General features: G+C 46.9%; 1 protein-coding gene across 1 annotated transcript in view; it reads right to left on the minus strand.

Annotated features, from left to right (window-relative positions):
- LOC126267916 (uncharacterized) overlaps positions 1–12134 on the minus strand; it is a 376167-nt gene extending 364033 nt beyond the window's left edge. The window contains exons 1-3 of the mRNA XM_049973226.1: positions 12109–12134; positions 11543–11742; positions 11386–11507 (exon numbers count right to left, since the gene is read on the minus strand). Coding sequence (XP_049829183.1) covers positions 11386–11507; positions 11543–11742; positions 12109–12134 — 348 coding nt within the window. The remainder of the gene's footprint in view (positions 1–11385; positions 11508–11542; positions 11743–12108) is intronic.
- Positions 12135–24162: the final 12028 nt, after the last annotated feature.

The following is a 24162-nucleotide window of genomic DNA, read 5'->3' on the forward strand; positions in this document are numbered from 1 at the left end:
GAGATTGGTCTGTAATTTTGCTGGTCCGTTCTTTTTCCTTTGTTGCATACAAAACTGACTAGCTTCTTTTTTTTTCAGTCGCTTGGGACTTTGCGCTGAGCGAGAGATTCACGACAAATGCAAGTGAAGTATGTGGCTAGTGGCGTAGCTCCTTGCAAAACCAAATTGGATTCCATCCGGACCTGGTGAGTGATCTGTTCTCACATCTTTGAGTTGTTTCTCTCAACCAGGAATGCGTATTACTATGTCCTACATACCGCGGTCTGTGCGATGGTCAAACCACGATACGTTCGTGTGATTCTCCTGCGTGAACGATTTCTTAAAGGCGAAACCTGAAACTTCCGCTTTGCTTTTGCTATCTTCTAGTGCCATCCCAGACTGGTCGATGAGTGACTGGATAGAAGCCTCTTAGCGATTTTGGATGGAAGCAGTATTTTCTCTGTTTCTCGCCAAGATCTTTTGCAAAGGTATCATGGTGGTAATTGTATGGTTCGCACATTGATCCAGACTGCGCTTATCATTTCCTTTTTCAGAGTTTCTAGCTTTCGTATTAAGTTCAAACTTCTGACGGTCCATGCCCCAAGTGGTAGAATGTTACCCTTTCGTTCGCTACTGCGTCTGTTCCTCATGGTCATCTGGCGCTTGGCAGACACGCCGGTGATGCGAATGAGGTGACTAACCTGGAACCTGCCGGCCGCTGTGGCCGAGCGGTTCTAGGCGCTCAGTCCGGAACCGCGCGACTGCTACGGTCGCAGGTTCGAATCATGCCTCGGGCATGGATGTGTGTGGTGTCCTTAGGTTAGTTAGGTTTAAGTAGTTCTAAGTTCTAGGGGACTGATGACCTCAGATGTTAAGTCCAATAGTGCTCAGAGCCATTTGAACCTGGAACCTTTTGCCAGTGGAGAGATCATCATGACACTCTCTCATGGCAGTTGACCATAAATAACGAAAAGTGTGAGGTCATCCACGTGAGTACTAAAAGTAAGTCGTTAAACTTCGGTTACACAATAAATCAGTCTAACCTAAAAGCCGTAAATTCAACTAAATACCTGCGTATTACCATTACGAACAATTTAAATTGGAAAGAACACATAGAAAGTGTTGTGAGAAAGGCTAACCAAAGACTGGGTTTTATTGGCAGGACACTTAGAAAATGTAACAGACCTACTAAGGAGACGTTTTGTATTATAGCGAAATATGGGAGAGAGTGTCACAGAAATGATTCAGGATTTGGGCTGGACATCGTTAAAAGATAAGCGTTTATCGTTGCGACGAAATCTTCTCACGAAATTCCAGTCGCCAAAATTCTTCTCCGAATGCTAAAATATTTTGTTGACACCGACCTACATGGGGAGAAACGATCACCACGATAAAATAAGGGAAATCAGAGCTCGTACGGAAAGATATGGGTGTTCATTCTTTCCGCGAGTTACACGAGATTGGAATAATAGAGAATTGTCAAGGTGGTTGGATGAACCCTCTGCCAGGCACTTCAATGTGATTTGCAGGGTATCCATGTAGATCTGTAGGTGTAGATGTACAGGCCACCTGTTCTGTGGATATACGTTCTGTGTCTTTAATGTAGTGGTTTCTGTTGCCTTCTGTATCCTCATGCCGTTGACCATTGTTTATTCGAAAGCCTTAGGAGTAGTTGCCCCACCATAAGCGCAATAGAAATGGTTCAAATGGCTCTGAGCACCATGTGACTTAACTTCTGAGGTCATCAGTCCCCTAGAACTTAGAACTAATTAAACCTAAGTAATCTAAGGATATCACAGACATCCATGCCAGAGGCAGGATTCGAACCTGTGAAGGTGGCGGTCTCGCGGTTCCAAAGTGTAGCGCCTAGAACCGCACGGCCACTCCGGCCGGCTAAGCGGAATACAGATTTTTTCTGGTTATTTATTTATTTATTTCTCAACTAAAGACCTACTGCCTGTTGTTATGTAGCTGGTCGTACATGTGTGTTGTTACATGTTATATTGTAAAAATTCATTTTTATTACTAGCAAAGTTTTTGCTGAGAATTTTACATAAGAGTGCGCTGAACCTCAGTCTACTCCTCCGCTCTCTCTGTCAAGGCCGTTGGCAAAACGAGAGTGACTTCTTGCGCCACAGGTGTTCGGTCGCTATGGCTGACGATTTCTATTCAGAATTTAAGCAGCAGCTACGTTGATACCCTGGTCCCATTACGTTTTGATTATTAGTCAAAGACGCCAGCCTGAGATCACAGGTACAAAATGTACTAATGTGAAAACAGATTTTAACATTCAGAAAAGCTTACGGTGCGTGAGATATCGTAGTTTTGTTTAATTATTCCATTGGAGCTATCGAACGGAAAGTAAGTAAAATGATTAACTCCTGTAGTTTTCCAGGCAATAAAGTCTTAAGACCGCGCCTTTAACGACTGCGCCACCTCTCTCACTGTTCTTTCATAGGGAAAAAAATGCACAGACGCCTGACCATTTCGCAAGTTGCTATTTATTTGCTTATCGAGGTCGAGAATGAATAAAAAACGCGAGTTTAATCGGCGAATGTAAATGCGCGTTGGGGCCGCCAAGTTGCAGCGTTTTCGGGCGCACTTCTTGGGACCCGCTTTGCCGCGCCGCGGCGCGCCTCGCTGTTTCTGCTGAATTAAACATGAGCCTGTAAACAAGCGATGCTTTCCTCATTAGAGACGTCGGCCGAGCAGAGGCAGACACGGCTGCGCATCGCGTCGCGTCGCAGGCCTCGCGACGACCCAGCTGTGTCGGCGGCGCCACGCGCAACCGGTAGCTCTGAGCCGCAGCGCCAGCGCTGATGGCGCCAGTTTTCCGGAGAGGGTGGTCGTCACTCTACGTCAGCAGCGGGGGGCGGGGTTCTCGCTTCAGCCGGTCATATTTTGGAAACGGTTTGCTAGGGAATGGCTTTCCGTCTGCAGAGCTAGAGTTCAAGACATATGGGGCTCGAACCAAGACGTGGGAACTCCGCGAGAAATGGACGGTTGGACGTAAATACACTAATGGCCATTAAAATTGCTACCCCACGAAGATGACGTGCTACAGACGTGAAATTTAACCGACAGGAAGAAGATGCTGTAATACGCAAATGATTAGCTTTCCAGAACATTGACACAGGGTTGGCGCCGGTGGCGACACCTGCAACGTGCTAACATTAGGAAAGTTTCCAACCGATTTCTCATACACAAACAGCACTTGACCGGCGTTGCCTGGTGAAACGTTGCTGTAATGCCTCGTGTAAGGAGGAGAAATGTGTACAATCATGTTTCCGACTTTGATAAAGGTCGGATTGTAGCCTATCGCGATTGTGGTCTATCGTATCGCGACATTGCTGCTCGAGTTGGTCGAGGCCCAACGACTGTTAGCAGAATATGGAATCGGTGAGTTCAGGAGGGTAATACGGAATGCCGTGCAGGATCCTAATGTCCTCGTATCACTACCAGTCGAGATGACAGGCGTCTTATCCGTATGGAACATGCAGCCACGTCTCGATCTCAGAGTTAACAGATGGGGACGTTTGCAAGACAACAACCATCTGCACGAACAGTTCGACAACGTTTGCAGCAGCATGGATTATCAGCTCGGAGACCATGGCTGCGGTTACCCTTGACGCTGCATCACAGACAGGAGCGCTTGCGATGGGGTACTCAGCGACGAATCTGGGTGCACGAATGGCAAAACTTTTTTTTTTCGGATGAATACATGTTCCGTTTACAGCATCATGATGGTCGCATAAGTGTTTGGAGACATCACGGTGAACGTACATTGGAAACGTGTTTTCGTCATCGTCATACTGGCGTATCACCCGGCCTGATGGTACGGGGTGCCATTGCTTACACGTCTGGGTCACCTCTTGTTCGCATTGACGGCACTTTGAACAGTGGACGTTACATTTCAGATGTGTTACGAACCGTGGCTCTACTCTCCATTCGATCCCTGCGAAACCCTACATTTCAGCAGGATAATGCACGACTGCATGTTGCAGGTCCTGTGTCGGCCTTTCTGGATACAGAAAATGTTCGACTGCTGTCCTGGCCGGCACAGTCTCCAGATCTCTCACCAATTGGAAACGTCTGGTCAACGATGGCCGAGCAACTGGATCGTCACAATACGTGAACCACTACTCCTGATGAACTGTGGTATCGTGTCGAAGTTGCATGGGCAGCTGTACCTGTACACGCCATCCAAGCTCTGGCTCTATCCCCATGCGTATCAAGGCCGTTATTACCTTTATTACGGCGAGAGGTGGTTGGTTCAAATGGTTCAAATGGCTCTGAGCGAGAGGTGGCTGTTCTGGGTACTGATTTCTCAGAATCTATACATGCAAATTGCGTGAAAATGTAATCACATGTCGGTCCTAGTATAATATATTTGTCCAATGAATACCGGTTTATCATCTGCATTTCTTCTTGGTGTAGCAATTGAAATGGACAGTAGTGTAAATAAGTGCTAGCCAAGCCTGTGGTTACGTCGGTGTATTTGACCGCGAACGGCACCTGTGCAACGTCATCAATAGGTTGAAAGTGTCGGTCGTGGTCGGATGAGTGTTCTCCGTAATTGTGGGTGCATTGTGTCGGAGCTTAGTGAATTCTAAAGTGGGCAATTTGCTGGTGTTCGTATGGTGGAAGCTTCCGTAAACAAGGTAGCTGAGGTGTTCGGCGTAGCAGGGTGCACCGTTGTGTCTACGATTTATGCTGCATATGGGTAAAGCGGAAAAACATCATTCGATAAATCACAAAGCGGACGAGAGTGTGTACTGAGTATTCGTGGTATACGGATATGGAAGAGAATTGTGGCAAAACGTAAAAGGAGGACAGGTGGAAAGATCACTCCAGAACTGAATACCGCACTCGGGAATACTGTCAGCACGAAATCAACAAGAAGGGAGCTCCATAAGCAAGTATTCGCAGGGCAGCGCCATAACCAGACATCAATGACGCGAATGCATGTAGCAGGAAAAAGTGGTACTGAAGCCATAAAACCTGAACTATGCAGCAATGGTAGAAAGCAATTTGCTTGGCTGAGTGTTGTTGTACACTATTGTCAACTTCTGGAAGAATTACGTGCCAACAACGAAACATGGAGGGAGGGGGGCTTTGATGATGATTTAAAGAGCAATGACGTGGTTTTCTATAGGCCCACGACTACTCTGCAAGGAGGCTTTACTGTCAGGGATTATGTCACCATTTCGGCTGATCAGGTCCATAGCAGGGTACAATGTTTGTTCTCCGATGGTGGTGATATGTACCAAGACGGCACCACCCCTTTACACAAAGGTCGCATCATCCAGAACCTGATTTGTGAGCACTTGGATGAATTGCTGCTCCTCCGACCGCAGTGTCATCCTCAGTGGAGGATGCAGATATGAGGGGCGTGGGGTCAGCACACTGCAGTCCCGGTCGTTATGTTGGTTTTCTTTTACCGGAGCCGCTACTATTCGGTCGAGCAGATTCTCAATTGGCATCATAAGGCTGAGTGCACCCCGAAAAATGGCAACAGCGCATGGGAGCCTCGATGGTCACCCATACAAGTGCCGACTACGCCCGAAAGCGCTTAACTTCGGTGATCTCACGAGAACCGGTGTATCCACTGCGGCAAGGCCGTTGCCTTGTGTAAACAGCACGAAAATAAATAAATTTCTTTCATACTTTACATTCATACATGAATGTTTTGTCCCCTTTGTGTTTGATTTCATTTCCTTACTGATATCAGTTAATTGATGGTTCCTAATGTGGGGCAATTTCATCAGTCATCTGCTCGTCGTTTCACGTCCGACAGCAGAGAGAAGAATTCACCGTTCACTACATTTTTGGCGCCCAGTGTGGGGCGACCTGAATGGTAATTTTGATGTCACAAAATAATTCCTCGAGTTCACTACAATATTATTTAGCCTTTGAGGTCTACTTTGGATAGAAGGGCGTGTAATCGCTATCCATCTCCATCATCGTTTCCTGAACTAGCCACTATTTTGGAAAGAATGGTAGAAGATTCTCTTGAAACCCATGCAGGACCTATAATTGTCTATTCCGAGACAACTGGAAGGTGTTTTGAACGACAACGGTTTTCGTACACCGTGTTACGCGTGGTAAAGTTTTGTTATTGGTCTTTCCATATTTTTCTCCCCCCCCCCCCTCCCCCCGTCCATTCTCTCTAAGAAATTGTATAATTTTGCAGGCTTCAGTGGCTTTTGTCATTGTTGACCAAATCTCCTGAGCCGTCATATTGCTCTCCAAACTTCTTCGGCGCTCGGTGTTTCATCCTCTGGTTGGGATCTTCTTCAGGATTCCACTGGCGCCTCTGGATGGATGAACACTGTCCAGAGATAGTATCTGTTGACTTATAAAAGGCTAACTCCCCTCAGTTTTTCGGAGGAGTAGAGTTACTAGGTAAATACCTTCGTCCTACTATTGGTAAGGTGACGTCATTGGTAACTGCTGCAGGTAGGTATTTGCCGACTACAATACTATCGCACCTGACATTGAGGCCGCTTCCGTAGCTCTATCGTCGGTCAGCTAGTAATCGGGACTGCGGAAGGAAGAAAGTGCAGGTATAATGAATGAAAAATGCAGTAAACTTGTTAATTAGAATGAGGAAGTAAATGGCTCGTCACACAACGGTGTAGACACCATTTTCTGTATCTGGTGTATCTCTTTCACTGGAATCTGTTCCACTCTCATCCACCGTGTCAGTTTCCGTATCACTGTCTCCTTTATGTGATGAACATTCATCTTCACTCCAACATTGGTTACTACGGTCTCTATTGCTTATTCCATTAACCCATCTCTGCGTCAATGTGCATTTTCAATTCCTTTCATATGTTCGCAAGCTTTTAACCAGCCCTATTGAGTAAACTTAGATAAGGATTCTTTGGTTATTTACTTTAGGGTAGATAGTTAAATTAATGTACAAAAAATATTTTTCCTCCAATTTTTTGTTTCGTTGTTCTCCACGTTACTCTATACGGTTCGAATCGCAGTCTTGTGGTGTCAGCCTCATAGTGCTATACCTCTTACGCTTTATAATTGCATCTGCTTTAACAACAGGCTTTAGATTTTTATAACACACAATTTGTAAAAGCTCTTTTCTTCTTAAGCTAGTTTCCAAACCTATTTTGTTCCGAATGAACCTTTTATCTGCCTTTCGCTTGTTGTAGTAGTAGGGCGCTCTATGTCTCTGAACAGGAGATAAGTAGCGTTATTAAGAACAGCAGTACTTCCAGTTGCGATGTTAGGAGCCAGTTTGTCTCTTAAACTGTCGTGACAATTATCCCCGGTCATATCATTGTGGTAATCTCTGGACTTACGTTGCGAATCATAAATTAACTCTGCTCCTACAGTCCCCCAGCGTGGACAACAAAAGCTCTTTGGCCTGCACTGCTATTTCTCGTTACACTCTGAACCAGTTTTTCATAGTACAAATGGAATAATGCGTACGCGCCCACATTTGGTTCATCTCAGCCCTTTTTTCATTATTTCTGGCTGCTGTCAAATACTCCCCACGTTTTCCTTCCGTTAGCATAATTCTCTTATTTTTACATGTTTTGAAAAGAAATTCGATCTCTTTCAAAATGTTCCGTAATGTTTCGCACCTCCTTCAAAATTATCTCATTCTTGAAAATATGAGTAGCTTCCTCAACGTTGGAATTTTCTTCTTCTGCTCATAACGCTCCAAAAATATTCGTTGAATAAGTGCTTTATCAAAGGCATCCAATGAAGCTAGTCATCTGGAACGCCTTTGCTTTCTCGGAGTTTTAACAACTTGTTCCCCAGTTTCTTCCTATAGCGTTAGTTGTACACAGCAGTATACGTGGATTCACTGACGAAGGGTTGGCAGATGCGAGAACCTCGTGTCTGGGATAACAGAATGCAACAGACGAACGGAAGGGCGATGCCATTCTGAGCTGTTCCTCCAGCGAAGGAAAGCACGTCAGGTTCCTTACAGGCGCGTGCCTGAAGTTGGATGTTTTTATGTTATGCTCATTGTGTGTTATTGGCGTTTCCATGGCTGTGAAGAAATTTTCACGGAAACGAGGTTAATTGCAGCAACTAGCCAAATAAATCATAATAACATTTTTAGTCTGGAGCTAGCCAGCGGGAATCACGGGTTCATAATATCAAGATTCTCTGAGAATATCCGTGAACGAGTTTTGAAATGCCGGTGGAGTACGGATTCACCTCATACATACAATGTGTGATGCGTATGCTTATGGATCAGTGGATGACAATGTGGAGGGGGTGGTCTTTGGGGCTTGACTAGCTAGAGGCCTAACATTTTAAAAGGACAACAAAAGAAAGCAGTGCTTCATTGACAAACTAACCCGCAGTCAAGTGAAGGTCCGCCTCCCACACCCATTCCTCGCAGACCGTCACCGAAACTTTTAACAAGGCACAAATTCGTACAGTTATTGTAAGTTACAATTATTCGTACGGTTATTATAACTTGCGACTCACTCTGAGGATGGGCGGACGATACGCGGCCGACATATCAGTGGAACAAATTTTATTTGCACGGCTGCATGCCTGAAATTTAATGGACAAGTTATTATGATAGTTACAATAAAGATATACTGTGGTATGAATAATAATTTGCTTAATTCGTCGCTTAGAACATGACCAGCATTTCAGGTAGCTACGAATCAGAGATATGCAGCATTTGAAAAGCACTCGCGTGAGAACTTGATAAGTACCTGTGTCATACAGTTTGTTTAATATTAGCAACAAATTTTCAGGACTTTGATATCAAAATTAACATCGTATGAAGTCGAAGTGTGCGTCCGCCATGGTCAGTACTTGACTTGGAACTACGGCAATGAACACAGACAGGTCTGCCGACTGTGGACCACCATGGACGTGGGCAAGAGATTGAAAAGTATCCTCTGTTAAAGACAGCGAGATATTTTTTACGAGCCGTTGCAGTTTCCAAGACTCTTAGTTTTGATGCTATTGTAGTCACACGACGTTAATGGACAAATCAGGAAATTAGTAGCTGTGTAAAAACGAGCAGCGCCCGACCCGTTGCTGGGTGGTAGTCCTGAAGAATGGGCACCCAAACGCTTTCTAAAATTCCGTGTAACTTACGGACAATTTATGCGCGAGTAATACGATCCAGCTGCAACGTCGTCACTTGACGGGTAGCGTATTGGAAACTTGGCGCCGCCTGGACCAGTAGGCTACCGGTGTTAACGGCTACCAACTCACTGTCACTTAACACTGCGCAAAGTACAATGCTTGCCAGATCTCAAATAGCAGACTTTTCCGGTCGCGAAAATTTCGCCTCTGGAAAAAAAAAGTACGTATAGTCCCAATACTTGTACGAAACGCTTGTGTCGTCTGCACTACATGAGACTCCAACTGCCATTTTTTTTTTATCGCTAGTAGAGACTTTATTATCGGTTTAGAGCTAAATATGGACGACAGTTCAGTAAAAACACCGTTTTCCGAAGGTAGTGTATCGACAGCGGAACTTTGAAAAGACCCATTACCGAGTGAGATGCTTCCGTAATGAACGAAAAAACAGCTTCAGTGAGGTCAACAGTTTTCCATAAATGACGAGATAAATTTAAAGCTGTTTCCCGAAAGGGAAAAATTTCACTCGTTTTCAAAAGGTTCCACAACTCGGGCGTTAATTAAAGGTAAGTACAGATTTGTGACTTGCTTAGAGACGCTAGGCGCGTGTACAACACAATAATTTCACATATTTGGCGAGGTTACGGCGGGAGGACTTTAATGTCCTCCTCCATCGCCACTGGCAGCGCCGTGGCTGCAGCGTGCAGGCAGTAGGGCTACGTGTCACGACAACATCGAAAATTCTGGACCTCGAACGCTCGAGTAAAGTTTGCTTCAGTCAGTGTTCAAAAAATTGTTTTGTGGCTACGCCTATCTGGTCATGACCAACAGCTCATGAATCTTGCTCGGGCGATGGCTGCGTGAAAACATGTCGACATTTTGTATGCTGGCAATTTCTCGGTTTGTATGTGTTCCGTATTAGTCATCTTGCCATACATGATGAGCTGCATTTCAAAAGTATTTATTTGCCGGAACAGTATTCGGGCATGTAGCCCTCACCAGGACCGTCCGATAGACAGGATAAACAAGAAACGTATACCTGTGTCGGGAAGACGATAACACTTTGTAGACAATAAAGGAGAAACGTACGATTACTCACATACTGGACACGTCTACATCAAATGGCATGTGTCTCAAGAGTAAAATCTTTGTATGGTTAAAACTGATGTGGATCTCGAAAACAGAAAAATTCGCGGATATTTAAAAACTTATCATCCTGTGCATGAGCATCCCTACTTGAAGAGGATACGGCCTATCATCTCGTCGTAAAAAGAAACGGCCCTAACTGTGCATCACACTTAAGAGACATCGTTAGATGTAGATGTACACAGTACGTACCCCAACCTTATTTTAGTACTTCAGCGTCTACAAAGTGTTGTCTTTCGACATCCAGTAGGTATGTATGGCAAGATGTTTATTCTCGGTATCAGGTAGCACCCATGATGGCTGTTATGTCCGAATACTGCTGTGGCCAATAAATACTTTGAACTGGAGCTCACGATGTACAACACCATATCTTTTGTCAGACGTTCTCTCTCGGCATGCTTCGATGTAGCCATCGGCGAGTCATTATCTTCTGACTATTGGTAATGACAGGATTTCTCAACAGCTGTGTCGCGACGCATTGGTGTGTCGCGATTACAAGTCGGATGTGTCGCGAGATTTTCAGTGTCTTCTAATCTCCCGTAGACAAAATATCTGGAACACAAAAAAAATTATCCTCAATTGATTCTTGGCATAATAAATTTGTAGAATTTGTTTCTCACTGTCGTTCTATAATAAACAAAGTATTGTATCTACTTCACGTGTTTGGTTTTTTGCATGTAGTAAAATGATAATAAGAACACTTGTATGGTTGTCGCGAAATTTTGGAAAGTACTTTGGCGTGCGACAAAGGAAATAGGTACGGAAAAGGCGTGACTCGACACTCAGTCGAAACCGGTATAGCCACAACTTTGTAGAGAAACGTGATGTGTTCAGCGATGCTCTCAGCCAGTAACGTGGCAGATAGGAACAAGTTAAACGTCAGATGCCAATTTTAATAGCATTACGGTAGGTCGTTCATGCATTCAGCCGTCGTGCGTTGCAGAGGAGCGAACAGACACAGCGGACAGTGTCACTGGAGTCGAGAAGCATTGGCTTGTTCTCTCACTAACGATATGCGCAGCGCGGGACGCGGGCAACAATGCATAGGAAAGGCGAGAGGGCCGAGATGAGGCTGTAGCGGCCGTGTTGCGGTGCCGATTGTTGTCGGCCGGCTCCAGCAGCCACGGGGGTGCGGGAGGTGGGGGCGGGCAGCGGCATGAATATTCAGCTGTTTACCTGTTGTCCGGCGGCGGCGGCGTCGGCGACTGCCCGCCCGGCCAGCGGCGGCCGCAGCTGGCGCGCAGAGCCCGGCGCCCGACCACCCAGCAGCAGCTGCGAGACGCCCTCCGTCGCGTCGCCTCGCCACGTCACGCGCCACCGTGCATCGCATTACGGCGCGCCCGCGGGCCGCCGCCGCCGCCGCCGCCGCTGTATCCGTGCGCGCCGCGGGGGCGTGGCCGGCGCGCCGCGGCCCGCCCAGCGGCCAATGGCAGCGCGCGGCTCCCCGGCGCCGCCCCGCGCCGCACGCGGCCGCGCGCCGCGCCTTCCTCGCGCTCCTTTTTCCGCCCCTTCCCTACTCTTCCCTTCGCGTTCCTTTTTTAGCGGCCGCGTCCTCGAGTCCTCCGCAGCTTCGCTGCGCCCCCGCCCCCCCCCCCCCCCCCCGCCGCCGGCGCCACTTTCCTCTCTCTTCGCCCGCCCGAGCGAGAAGCGGTCTCTCGCGTACGGGTTTTAAATGAGAGGAAGCGTCGTCAAGTTGGCTACGCCGGCGGAATCGCGTCTTAAATGTGCCGACAGCGGGAGGGCACGTCCCGGCAGCGCCCCTTTAACTGCCTGCGTCGAGGCGAGCGGTGTTCCTGCGTACGTGCACGTGTGTGTTTGTGCGTGTGTACGTGTAAGTATGTGTGTTTGGTCTCTCAGAAGGGCATTTCATTGGCGTATACCATCCATCTAGTATCTCACGGAACCCGCACCAGATGACAGCACATTTCCATATTCCACCGCAAATGTCGAACTTAATTGCGACTAAACGGACTCCTTTGTCTCACTACTTGCACTCGACTTTCTTGTCATCTACGTAAACTATCCGATCGAGAGTCAGTAGAGAAGCAGCAGGAGCAGAATGAATAGGCCTGGAGAGCTGAGTGACTTGTGATGTGGACTAGTTGCTGGATGTGAGCTCAGTAAAAAACACATCAGAGGCACTCATCATCATCAAAAGTGGCTCGAATGGCTCTGAGCATTATCGGACTTCACATCTGAGGTCATCAGTCCCCTAGACTTAGAACTACTTAAACTTAACTAACCTAAGGACACCACACACGTCCATTCCCGAGGCAGGATTCCAACCTGCGACCGTAGCAGTCACACGGTTCTGGACTGAAACGCCTAGAACGGCACGGCCACCGCGGCCGGACTCATCATCAGTAGTGTTGTGCCAAAACGCAGGTTTTCACATGGTAGTTCTGTAGGCTGTCCGGTCTTCTGCCATCCTCTTCAGGTCTCCATAATTTCCTCTTCCCTTTACGTATCTATCGTCTTGTATCTCCTTCTTCCTCTCAGTCATCTCTCACAAACCAAAGCAAGCACTCCCTTCTCAATGAATGTCCCAACCAGTTCTTTTTCCTTTCTCTTACAACCTTCAGCACACATTTTCTGTCACCAACCCTTTCCAGTACGCTTTCATTACTCACTCTTTCCACCCAGCTTATTCTCTTTATTCTCCTCCACATCCACAATCCTTTTAATGCCCAACTCGATTGTTGGTGATGTGACTGTGAAGTAGAAACCCCAAGGACCAACCGCAGCTAAACCGAGACCACATAGGCCTCAGGTACTGATGGGTAGGAATCGTCGAGCATTGCGGAGGGTCCTGTAAAAAGTAGCACGAGATCAACAAAAGGAATCACTCGCGAGTTTCAGAGTGTTGAATCCTTGTTGCTGCCGTATTATCCTCCGCTCTCCACTGTAGAGTCTTGTACCACAAGGATGCAAGGGAGATTATGTTGTTATGGGTCTCCTCTTTGTACAACACAAATGCACACGTCGGTTAGTACAGTTCTTTATATACACGTACTGGAACTTAACATGAATAGAGCCACGTGTTGTGGTACAAGCTCCTCAGTAATAGTCCTCTTGCAGATAAGATCGGTAATCTTGTTACTACAAACTTTAGTCTCGCTGTAGTCACTAAACTGGACGCTACGTACTGCCGTAGACTGCAAGTGAATGGCAGACGCCAAACTGAAAGAGTGAGACAGTGAGTGTGCCCCTCCAGTCAGTGGCGGCGGCTTTAATACGTGCTGCCGAGAGGGCGTTGGCGGCGTGTTGCTTGTCGGCGTGTCTCTGGCCTCTCTCGTGATAGGCGCACTCGATCCAGGGCTACTTATCGACCTTCCAACTTGGTCTTTCCCGACCGATGTGCTGGGGAGAGCTTACGCCAGCACACAGAGCGCCACTAACAGTCCATCCAGCACAGTGGCTTTCGACCGCAGTTAAGAATAGGTTACAATGGTCGAGCGACTCCTCAGATGCCTCATATTTGTGTGTGGAATCTGGTTTCACAGGACAGAGCCGGTCAGGTTGTGGAAAGGCCCCAATGTCAATTACTGATAGTTATACAAGAACAAATACAACTTTATTTCTTAAACCAATGCACAATTTTCTCTTTAAAACAACAAAGACCAATTCACAGCTGAGGGCGCAAGTACTGTCTGCAAAATAAGTTTAAATAATTCCTTCTAAAGCACCAGGATTTAGAGATATGACTGAGAGCCTTACTTCAGTAAAATTGCAATATCTTCTCTGTTAAAGATCGAAATAATATTTGAGACCAGCTAATGAAATTCTTAAAAAGCCTCCTTTTTTAGTGCGTTCCTTCTCCTCTTGTTTTGCCTCTGTATGTGAGGATCTGGTACTGCGTCAGGTCTGTGTCCTTTCGCCGTTCTCCTTGTTCGCCGTTCGCCTTCGTCCCTTCACTGCATGTGTTCCTGTTTCTATGCGTTTGAGCGCTGATGACCACGCTGTTTAGCGCCCGTAAACTTCAAACCACACACACACACACACTCTTTAAAAGCCAAGCATTTACAAATTTCGGTTAAAGGCCATATTAACGTAAATTCAAATTAATTCTTTAGCTGAAAGCCCAAAACAATTTTTTTTAGACATAATAAAAGAGAGTCTTTAAAGATAAGCTTTTGCCCAGTACAACAGAAAACCGTCTTAAGATAACTTGAAGTATCTTGTCGGCTGAACGCCCAAACAATTACTCAAAATAATTAAAGACAACCTTAAGATAACCATTTACAGATCATAGCTGAAGGCCGTTTTAAGAATGCAAGATAATTAAAGAGCAACCTGACAGACAAGGATTTATATATTAAAGCCACAGGTTTTGAAACAAACGAGGCTGAAGGCCTAAATGTAGCGCAACAAGAATTTTAAATAAAACACGGCTGAAGGCCTATTCTTAGAATACTTTACATGAGGTTCGGCTGAAAGCCATGTACTAAACATACAGCAAACAGTACTGATACACGGCTGAAGGCCTGGCACAGTGCCAGCGACAGAATAAAAAGACTGCTCAGAAGTGTTCCAAGGGTCGGCCTGGGGAGAAAACTCTAACAAAAGTTTACGTGAGACAGGCAGCCAAGCGTAACACTAAAATATCGGGCGGCAACACGACCTAGAGACGGATGAAGAACCAACCAACAACCTAATCAACCGACCAACTACATACTCCAGTATGCAGACAGCATTCATCTGCTCAGTGGAAATCACAGAAGCTGCACACAGTTCCACGTAAACACACTTGCACAAGAACTCGAACAATCGTGAAAGCAATCACTTTGGAGTAACAAGGACGAATCAATTCGACACACAAAGAGATTCCACAAGCGTTCGGCGACCAAACACACGTGATGCCATGAGACGACCGACCGAACGACCGAACCAGGTCGTTCCCACTCAAGCTATGCGTGTCGGCGATGGTCGGACGACTCTTGGCTGTCCGAAGGCGACGGCAGCTCCAACCCGACTCAACTCCATGTCCGTTTGGAACTCGGAGACATAGCGACCCGAGCGGTCTGGTTCGTGCCAATCCATGCAGAGGTAACTCTTGCCCATTGGCCACATCTGTGCCCAAGGAAGGAACCGACCCACGTCCGGCAAGATGACCAACTGACGAGTCCCAGAAACGGTCAAAAGGCCAAACACACGTCGCCCGACGAGACGACCAACCGTACGACCAACCAACGGTCGTCCCGCTTGAAGCTCATTCTTTCGGACAGTTCATGTGTGTTGCCATCAGTCGGCGAGCACTGGCTGTCCGCACCTCACTGGCGCTCCGTCCCCAACTTCACTGCTGCTGCGTCCGGACTCAACTTCATTGATGCTGCGTCCCGATTCAACTCCCTTCGGGCAAACAACGTCCCGGAGACGCTGGCTCGGACCCAACCATGCAGAGGGAAGACTTGCCCATTGGCCATCCGACATCTCTGCACAAGGAAGGAACCGACCCAAGTCCCGCAAGATGAGCAACTGAAGGGGCCCTGAAACGGTCGGCGCCTCATGGCGCTCCGTCCCCGACTGATGCCCCGTCCCCCTGCTGAACTCCAGACACAAGACGACCTGGAAATACTATCGGTCGCTCCGGACATGGTGTGACTGTGCACTTATCGATAAGCGCTGCTGCTGCCGCTTACGGGCAGGTAAGGCAGGAAGATACTGACGCCAGTAAATGGAATAAGTGGCAGTACCGTAAGAGAAGATGACAAACAATAAACGGCATGAACACGAGCTGCGCACGGCTCAGTGTGGTCAGTGCTAGGAAGCATTTGTGTGGTGTAAAGAGCGACGCCACTGCACTCGAAACAAGGGATTTGCAGGACCCATGTTCAGTTTCACTTCCGGGGCCAAGCAGAGAATGGTGTCAAGGCCTTTCAACTGAGTGATCTGTGTACACTGCGTACCAGGCAGTAGCGACAACTGACGAGGCTGAAACTGTAAGAGGGAAAGGGATGAGGGGGGGAGAGGGGATGGCAAATGATAAGGCCTTTGTGTGGAATCATATTCTCCAACCAGCCCTCTTAATGTCCACTAATACGTCTGCAAATACTTCTGATCAGATAATATATGTTCCATGATTAATTTCATTCAAAGCGTCAAAGTGTTTTCCATGTATCCAAAGCCCAACACCTACGAAGCACTTTAAGTGAGACCAATTAAGAGGTTAAAATTCGATAGTTAAAACATCTCAGAGCATTAGCAAGTTATGTTTAGTATCGAACACAGACTTTCATGTAGGACAGAGCAATGTTTCGAAAAATGTAAGACTCAAATAAAAAGCATGTTAATTCAAGTTTGTAGTGGTGCAAAATTTATTAAAGAGGGCTTCTACAGAGGAGGCTACTTACTAAACAGCCATACTTACAATTAAACGATTTTCCAAAATAATCGTTTAATAATATGAGACCTATATCTGATATTAGTAATTGGTAATATGGAATGTACAGGGTGTTAGGGGTAACTGGAGATATTTTTGTAACTCGTACCTTAACATGTGTACATTTTACTCTTTTAGTTGTTTTTTTGTTTGCATTTGTCTTTCACAATTCCATCTATCTATCACTTGCGCCTTGTCGCACGGCTACACAGGGTCGGCCATGGTTAATCGGATTTGGCATGTTAAGGTTAAGGGGCGGCCGGATGCCGTGCCTGCCGCCACCCCGTACCCCCCAGGACGGAATTAGTGTACCCCAAGTGTCTGTGTCTAGTGGAATCCATGAAATAGTGTGAGTGTGTTCAGATGTCTGCGAGCTGTGCAACTGAGGCGGAAGGTGGGGACCAGTAAGGTAGTCACCTAGCGTGACGTGGAAAACAGTCTAAAAACCACATCCAGGCTTGCCAGCACATCGGCTCTCGTCGTCAATCCGCCGGGCGGATTCGATCATGGGCCGGCGCGCCTACCCGAATCCAGGAGGCAGCGCGTTAGTGCTCTCGGCTACCCTGGCGGGTATCTGTCTTTCACAAATGCATCATATTATTTACTACCCGATGTTTTCTGCACAGTCATACCTGCACCACTAAGTGGAGTGTGGTTGTCAGTATAAACTAACAGTTTTGCATCTACTCATTAACACTTTAACACCTGACCTGCTGTCCAGGCGAAAATAAGCATTAAGGCCTCGCTCTTGCCACTTGTACTTTGAGTTACTAACCAAACTAGAAACATACTACTCTGAATAGCTATAATATTTAAGGTGGCGACGGTCCTGCCCCTTACATGAGTCCATTTAACGTGACTATAATCACTTTGTGAGCACTTCAGGACAATAAAAACGACTGACAGCGGCGCAATCTTCTAGTAGATAATTAGTTGTTGGGTCAAATGGTTCAAACGGCTCTGAGCACTATGGGACTTAACTTTTGAGGTCATCAGTCGCCTAGAACTTAGAACTAATTAAACATAACTAACCTAAGGACATCACACACATCCATGCCCGAGGCAAGATTCGAACATGCGACCGTAGCGGTCGCTCGGCTCCAGACTGTAGCGCCTAGAACCGCACGGCCACTGTTGCCGGCAAGTATTTGTTGTTTGTTGGACTAAAACTCTCGATCACGGTGTACGAAATGTCTGTGGAAACGCATCGGCACACTAGATATGTAATACAGGGAGAATTACGCTATTCTGTAATTATCAAATGTTACGTCAGCGCATTATATGCGAGGCGCTGGGACAGCGCTCTGCCAGCACTCTGCCAGTGAGTCTCCAGGTGTGTAACCTCAAGTGTCTACAAAACAGGGCAGTGGCTTGCTGGGCGAGCTCTCGCCGATGTCCCACTAATTTTCCACTTTCAAGTAACTAGAGTGGGGCAGGCCAGTGCCTTGCTATGTGTGCTCTTGCCTACATTGCACTAATTTTACACCCTCGACTAATTGAAGTGTGGCAGGCCAGGAGTCCCTTAGGAATTAAAAATTCCGGAAAAATTGTTGTTGCTGGCAGCTGTAGATCTACCCAGGTGCCTTGGACGGAATTTACTGGTGAAATTTGGTAGAAAGGGAAGAATTCTGGAAAATAGTTCGATTCCCAGGCCGTACATTGGTCGGCTCTGGGAAGCTGGGTATTTTGAGCGTTCTAGGGATGTGATTCGCTCAGTAAAGTTTTGGTGGGGTAAACAAAGACCAAGGGCAAACTTGCTCGACTCTCTGTGGAGGTCTTCCGTCTTGGACTTTCGTTCTGAGAGGACGTGATGCTTGTCAGCTCTCTGCTGATGGGAAGATTGTCGCAATTTGAGAAGTTTAAGGACAGCAGTCTGTTGTCCAAGTATTGTAGGAGTGTAATTTTCGAGGCACCGCACCCTGATTCCGCGGCTGCGCCGTCGCCCGCCGGAGACCGAAGCCACAGCAGCGGTATTACGGTGAGATCGCTCCCGCTTCGCCTGCGTTAGGAGCAGCATTAAATAGCTGGATGACGTGCAATTGCTGTTTCCACTGAGGTTTCACGATACTTTGGGGTGTCGTGATTCTTCTTATTTTACGTTTTGTGTCGATGTTAGTCGGTCAGCCAATTCATAAGAGATCGCGTTTTGTACCGATTTTTACACAGTTCAATGCCAATCCCAGCTAGGAGGGTAATTTGTGAATGGCTCATTTGTCTGAAGTTGATAATAAATGTATTGATTCAGTAGAGCTTTTACTTTCAGTAATTTTATCCTTAATTCACACTTTGCTTTATATTACTTCTGTGTAATTGTCTGATGTCATTGAACCCCTTAAGTGTTCGATACGGTTCATGTTCGGATTTAAAAATGGGTGTGATTTATCGTCAATACTGCCACTGCAGATTAATTAGGGGTGATAGGCCGACATTTAAATGTAGCGTTATCCATTCTTGCGTACATTTCCACTCCCGATTTCTCTGTAAGTTGTTTGGCAGGGGCGAACATACGCAAAATCTAGACAAGCAACAAGTGGAGCGTTACGAATTAATAGCCTGTGAATGAAGTAAATACGATTTTGATGTTTTTCAGTATACAGTCCTCGGTCACCAATACAAATATCTGCACTTACAAGCTTCACACCCTGTACATAAAGAGGGGCAGCACTAATGGTCACAGCTTTTACTCTCTCGCCGATGAGCATTACCAAAATGCTGAAAACCATGAACTGGCTGTCACCAGTCATTCAGAGAAAGCCTTCTCTCGAAGCCCCAAGAATCACTATGAATTGAAGGGTCTGCAGTTATTCTTCAGTTCTCTACGTGCTGCCTCAGTAGAGACCACAAAGACAAGATTAGTCTAATCACCGCAAGTACAAAAGCAAGGCGTTTAAGCAGTTATTCTTCCCATGCTCCATGTACAAATGCAAAACACGCTAATAAATGCAGCAGTGGGAAGTACCCTGTGCTATGCACTTAGCAGTGCTTTGCATAGTATGTATATACACGGATACAGCTCTGTTATAAGTGAATACCACTGCCATCCGAATGGCCCTACCTCAGGTATGCCGCTGTCTTCCTATTCCAGTCTTAGATCTAACTTGTCGAGTTTATCATAGACTCCATACCACCTGCAACTTGTCATTTTTCTTTTTCACAGTAAGATTTTTTTTTTTTTGTAAGGCAGCAGGTTTCAATTCTCGGTTAGCAGAGGTCCACTTACAAACTGAGGCACGATGCCACGACAGGTTCCATAGCCTGAACAAAAAATAGTTCTTTTTTTTACCACTGGGAGAAATTTATTATTGCTTTTAGTAAGAAACATATCGAGTGTGAAGATGGGATATTTTCGCTTTCAGAGGAAGAAAAGGCAGCAGTAGTTCCCAAAATTTCTGTGATTGTACTAATAGAAGGTATAATGAGCTGCTGCTTTAGACCACCAATACCAGAATGGCTGTTGCATAGCAGGACCACGGTACTGTGACAACACTCTACTGCTACCTTCAGCAGTACAAGTCTACAATTACTCCACATCGTAATCAGAATAGCACTGCACTGCAATATCGCATTTATCTGCTGATAGCGGGCAAACGACTTTCTTGTACAACGTCTGACCTGTGCGGGAATATACATCATGGATGTACGAGTACAGGTCGTAGTCGCCTGGTTGACGACTTATGGGAGTTTAAGTGGGGCTCTGAGCCGGGCACGGATAGCCAAATAGCCAGATACAGGTAAACTATACGATATAAACATTACACTGGTTTATGGATTACGGTGTATAGGAAAGGGCAAGCCTGCAGGTGCCATGTTGTGTGGTGTGATGAACCTCCCTCGTCCACCTCCAAAATTTAACAAACAAAGGCAGTTTGCATCGCAGTCAGAATAACACAGACACTGGGATATCGTATGTATATGTGATTTCTCTAATGATTACTGATGCAGACAGCGAAGTTATCTAGATGTAACTGAGCCGTGGTACAAATTCTTGTTTTGAAGAGCGCGTAGTGTGAAGCATTCGCCCTCCGTTTCTGGCGGTGGCGCCGCTGTGGCAATCGCAGCTTTGGTGTCTCCCTCTGGTGGGAAGGGGAAGGGTAGCCTGTTCACGTGCATTTAAGGGGCGCTGTGAGCTCACCAGTCGGTCAGTCTGTGAGTCTGGAGCCATTCTGGGGTCAGTCTCTCGTCCCCAGCTTGCTAGTATGTCTCTCGTCCGAAATTAAGGCGCAGTGAGAGAACTCAACAAACTCAACGGTCGCCCGGTCGGGGTTTAGTTCCTGCATCTGAGTCTGCGCGTTAGGCCGCCAGTCTGCTCGAGTTGCTGAGGCAACGGTCATTGGCGGTTGGATCGTTCGGTTAGTCTGTCGCGCACTGAGACACAAGATGACTTGTCCATCTTGAGCGTCGGCGCATGTGAGGTCGCCACGTGAGTCCAGTGGGCCGCGGCGTATAGCGAGGGGTAGAGACTTCGCGGTCGACACGAGAGCAACAGGAGTCAACCCACGACATCGGCCTGGCTGGCGCGAGCTGCGACGCCGCGAGACGGGAGATCGGCGCGCCTTCCTGCGTCCGTTGAAGCGGCTGGCAGCGGACGGTTCGGGAGAGCGTTTCGGGGGTGCAGCGTCAGTTCTTCGTCAGTAATCGCAGTTTATTAGAAGTTAAGTGCTTGGTTCAAAAATGGCTCTGAGCACTATGGGACTTAACTGCTGTGGTCATCAGTCCCCTAGAACTTAGAACTACTTAAAGTTAACTAACCTACAGACAACACACACATCCATGCCCGAGGCAGAGTTCGAACCTGCGACCGTAGCGGTCGCGCGGTTCCAGACTGTAAGGCTTAGAACCGCTCGGCCACCCCGGCCGGCTAAGTGATCAGTGATATGTTCATTTACTTGTTAAATTCGACTTGTTTTCTTGGTGAGGTCACCAGCCGCTTTGTTTTGGGGTCGTCCCACCATTCTTCTCCTTTTGCCGACCCGCGGGAAGGTGGTTATTTATGAATTGAGTGGTCCGTTTTTCCCTTGTGGAGCAGGGGCGGGTTAGACCTACCTGCGGCTCGAGTTGTTCGGTAATCTCCCTATCAGTCTGCCGTACGTTGATAGCTGCCTCTGTCATATTTGTCGGATTCGGTGTGTTAACGAATTTATTGCTTGAAGTGTAACGGCCTAATTCCTGAAATATGTTTTTATCTTGTCTATCATCTTGAGAGGCGGTACATGTGTACTGTAGGGCATGTTTGATCAACCGTGTATAACTTTATGTAAGATTGCATTCCATGGGCTTTTATTTAAATGGTCATTTTAGTATATGAAGTTGCCACCCTTCCACCGTAAGACTTCTCTTAGAAGTTAAAATCAAGTTGCACCTTCGGTGGCAAGTTAATCTTTTAATTTTAGCGTTTTGTACCATTTCCATCCCTCCTACGGGGTGCATAGTTGTGTTCTTGTGTGAATTGTTAAAACTTTTACTTTAAGGGAATCTGGTGTGTTGCAGATTTTCACCTGTGTAGTCTTTCAGAGGTTGTTCCGAGCGGTCGTGATTACGGCCGTGTCAAAAACGAGCGGCAAGGTTCTCAGCCCGAAAGCTCATACACTCAAAAATTTGTTTCATTCTGCCTCTGAATAAATTGTAACTTGATATTGAGAGGGTGCTTTCTGCTAATAATTTTAAATCTGTTTCTAAAAAAAAGGCTTTAATAATAAAATACACATTTGTTAAAAGCAATTTCATTTTAATTCCATCAGTTACGCCCTGGCAACTACTTCCACGCTCACATAGTGTCATTAAATGTGTTAATGTCTTGATGAATCGCTAGTAAATAAAGTAAATTCGTAAGAAAAAGTTTTGAAAGTAACGTCGTGCTCAAGTTGTATGGAGTCTCTGGCCCTTTGCCTGCGTCCGTTTTGGAATCAGTCTCCATAAGCTTTCCGTGCCGAGTGCTGCTCCCTTGTACAGCTCAACAACATCCACGGAACCCTGCTTGACACTAATCTCAATTGATCAATAAAGCCATCACTTTCATGAGGCAATGAAGCCCTCTGAATTTACCAAGACATCATACACTCCTGGAAATGGAAAAAAGAACACATTGACACCAGTGTGTCAGACCCACCATACTTGCTCCGGACACTGCGAGAGGGCTGCACAAGCAATGATCACACGCACGGCACAGCGGACACACCAGGAACCGCGGTGTTGGCCGTCGAATGGCGCTAGCTGCGCAGCATTTGTGCACCGTCGTCGTCAGTTTCAGCCAGTTTGCCGTGGCATACGGAGCTCCATCGCAGTCTTTAACACTGGTAGCATGCCGCGACAGCGTGGACGTGAACCGTATGTGCAGTTGACGGACTTTGAGCGAGGGCGTATAGTGGGCATGCGGGAGGCCGGGTGGACCTACCGCCGAATTACTCAACACGTGAGGCGTGATGTCTCCACAGTACATCGATGTTGTCGCCAGTGGTCGGCGGAAGGTGCACGTGCCCGTCGACCTGGGACGGGACCGCAGCGACTCACGGATGCACGCCAAGACCGTAGGATCCTACGCAGTGCCGTAGGGGACCGCACCGCCACTTCCCAGCAAATTAGGGACACTGTTGCTCCTGGGGTATCGGCGAGGACCATTCGCAACCGTCTCCATGAAGCTGGGCTACGGTCCCGCACACCGTTAGGCGGTCCTCCGCTCACGCCCCAACATCGTGCAGCCCGCCTCCAGTGGTGTCGCGACAGGCGTGAATGGAGGGACGAATGGAGACGTGTCGTCTTCAGCGATTAGAGTCGCTTGTGCCTTGGTGCCAATGATGGTCGTATGCGTGTTTGCGCCGTGCAGGTGAGCGCCACAATCAGGACTGCATACGACTGAGGCACACAGGGCCAACACCCGGCATCACGGTGTGGGGAGCGAGCTCCTACACTGGCCGTACACCTCTGTTGATCGTCGAGGGGACACTGAATAGTGCACGGTACATCCAAACCGTCATCGAACCCATCGTTCTACCATTCCTAGACCGGCAAGGGAACTTGCTGTTCCAACAGGACAATGCACGTCCGCAAGTATCCCGTGCCTACGTGCCTACGATCGTTTCCATGGGAGAATAGCAGCCTGCATTGCTGCGAAAGGTGGATATACACTGTACTAGTGCCGACATTGTGCATGCTCTGTTGCCTGTGTCTATGTGCCTGTGGTTCTGTCAGTGTGATCATGTGATGTATCTGATCCCAGGAATATGTCAATAAAGTTTCCCCTTCCTGGGACAATGAATTTACGGTGTTCTTATTTCAATTTCCAGGAGTGTATATGCTCCTTAGATAAAATATTATTCACCCACTTAGCTGTCCTATGAAAAACCCTGCGTGATCTTGGTGTAGTCAAAGAAAAAGCTGCAGATCATCCCTTTGCCTCAACTGAAGAACTGAACCGGTACTTCTTCACACTAACTACAACTACAACTGAACCACAAACGAATCAGAGACTTACTGATTACTTAATGGGGGTAAACGACTGTAACCACGAGAAAATTTATCTAAAGCACGTTACTTGCAATACCGTCAAAAAAGCCATAAGGCGTTTCAGATTAGTATCT

The sequence above is a fragment of the Schistocerca gregaria genome, chromosome 4 (assembly GCF_023897955.1).
Source record: "Schistocerca gregaria isolate iqSchGreg1 chromosome 4, iqSchGreg1.2, whole genome shotgun sequence".
Classification (NCBI taxonomy): domain Eukaryota; kingdom Metazoa; phylum Arthropoda; class Insecta; order Orthoptera; family Acrididae; genus Schistocerca; species Schistocerca gregaria.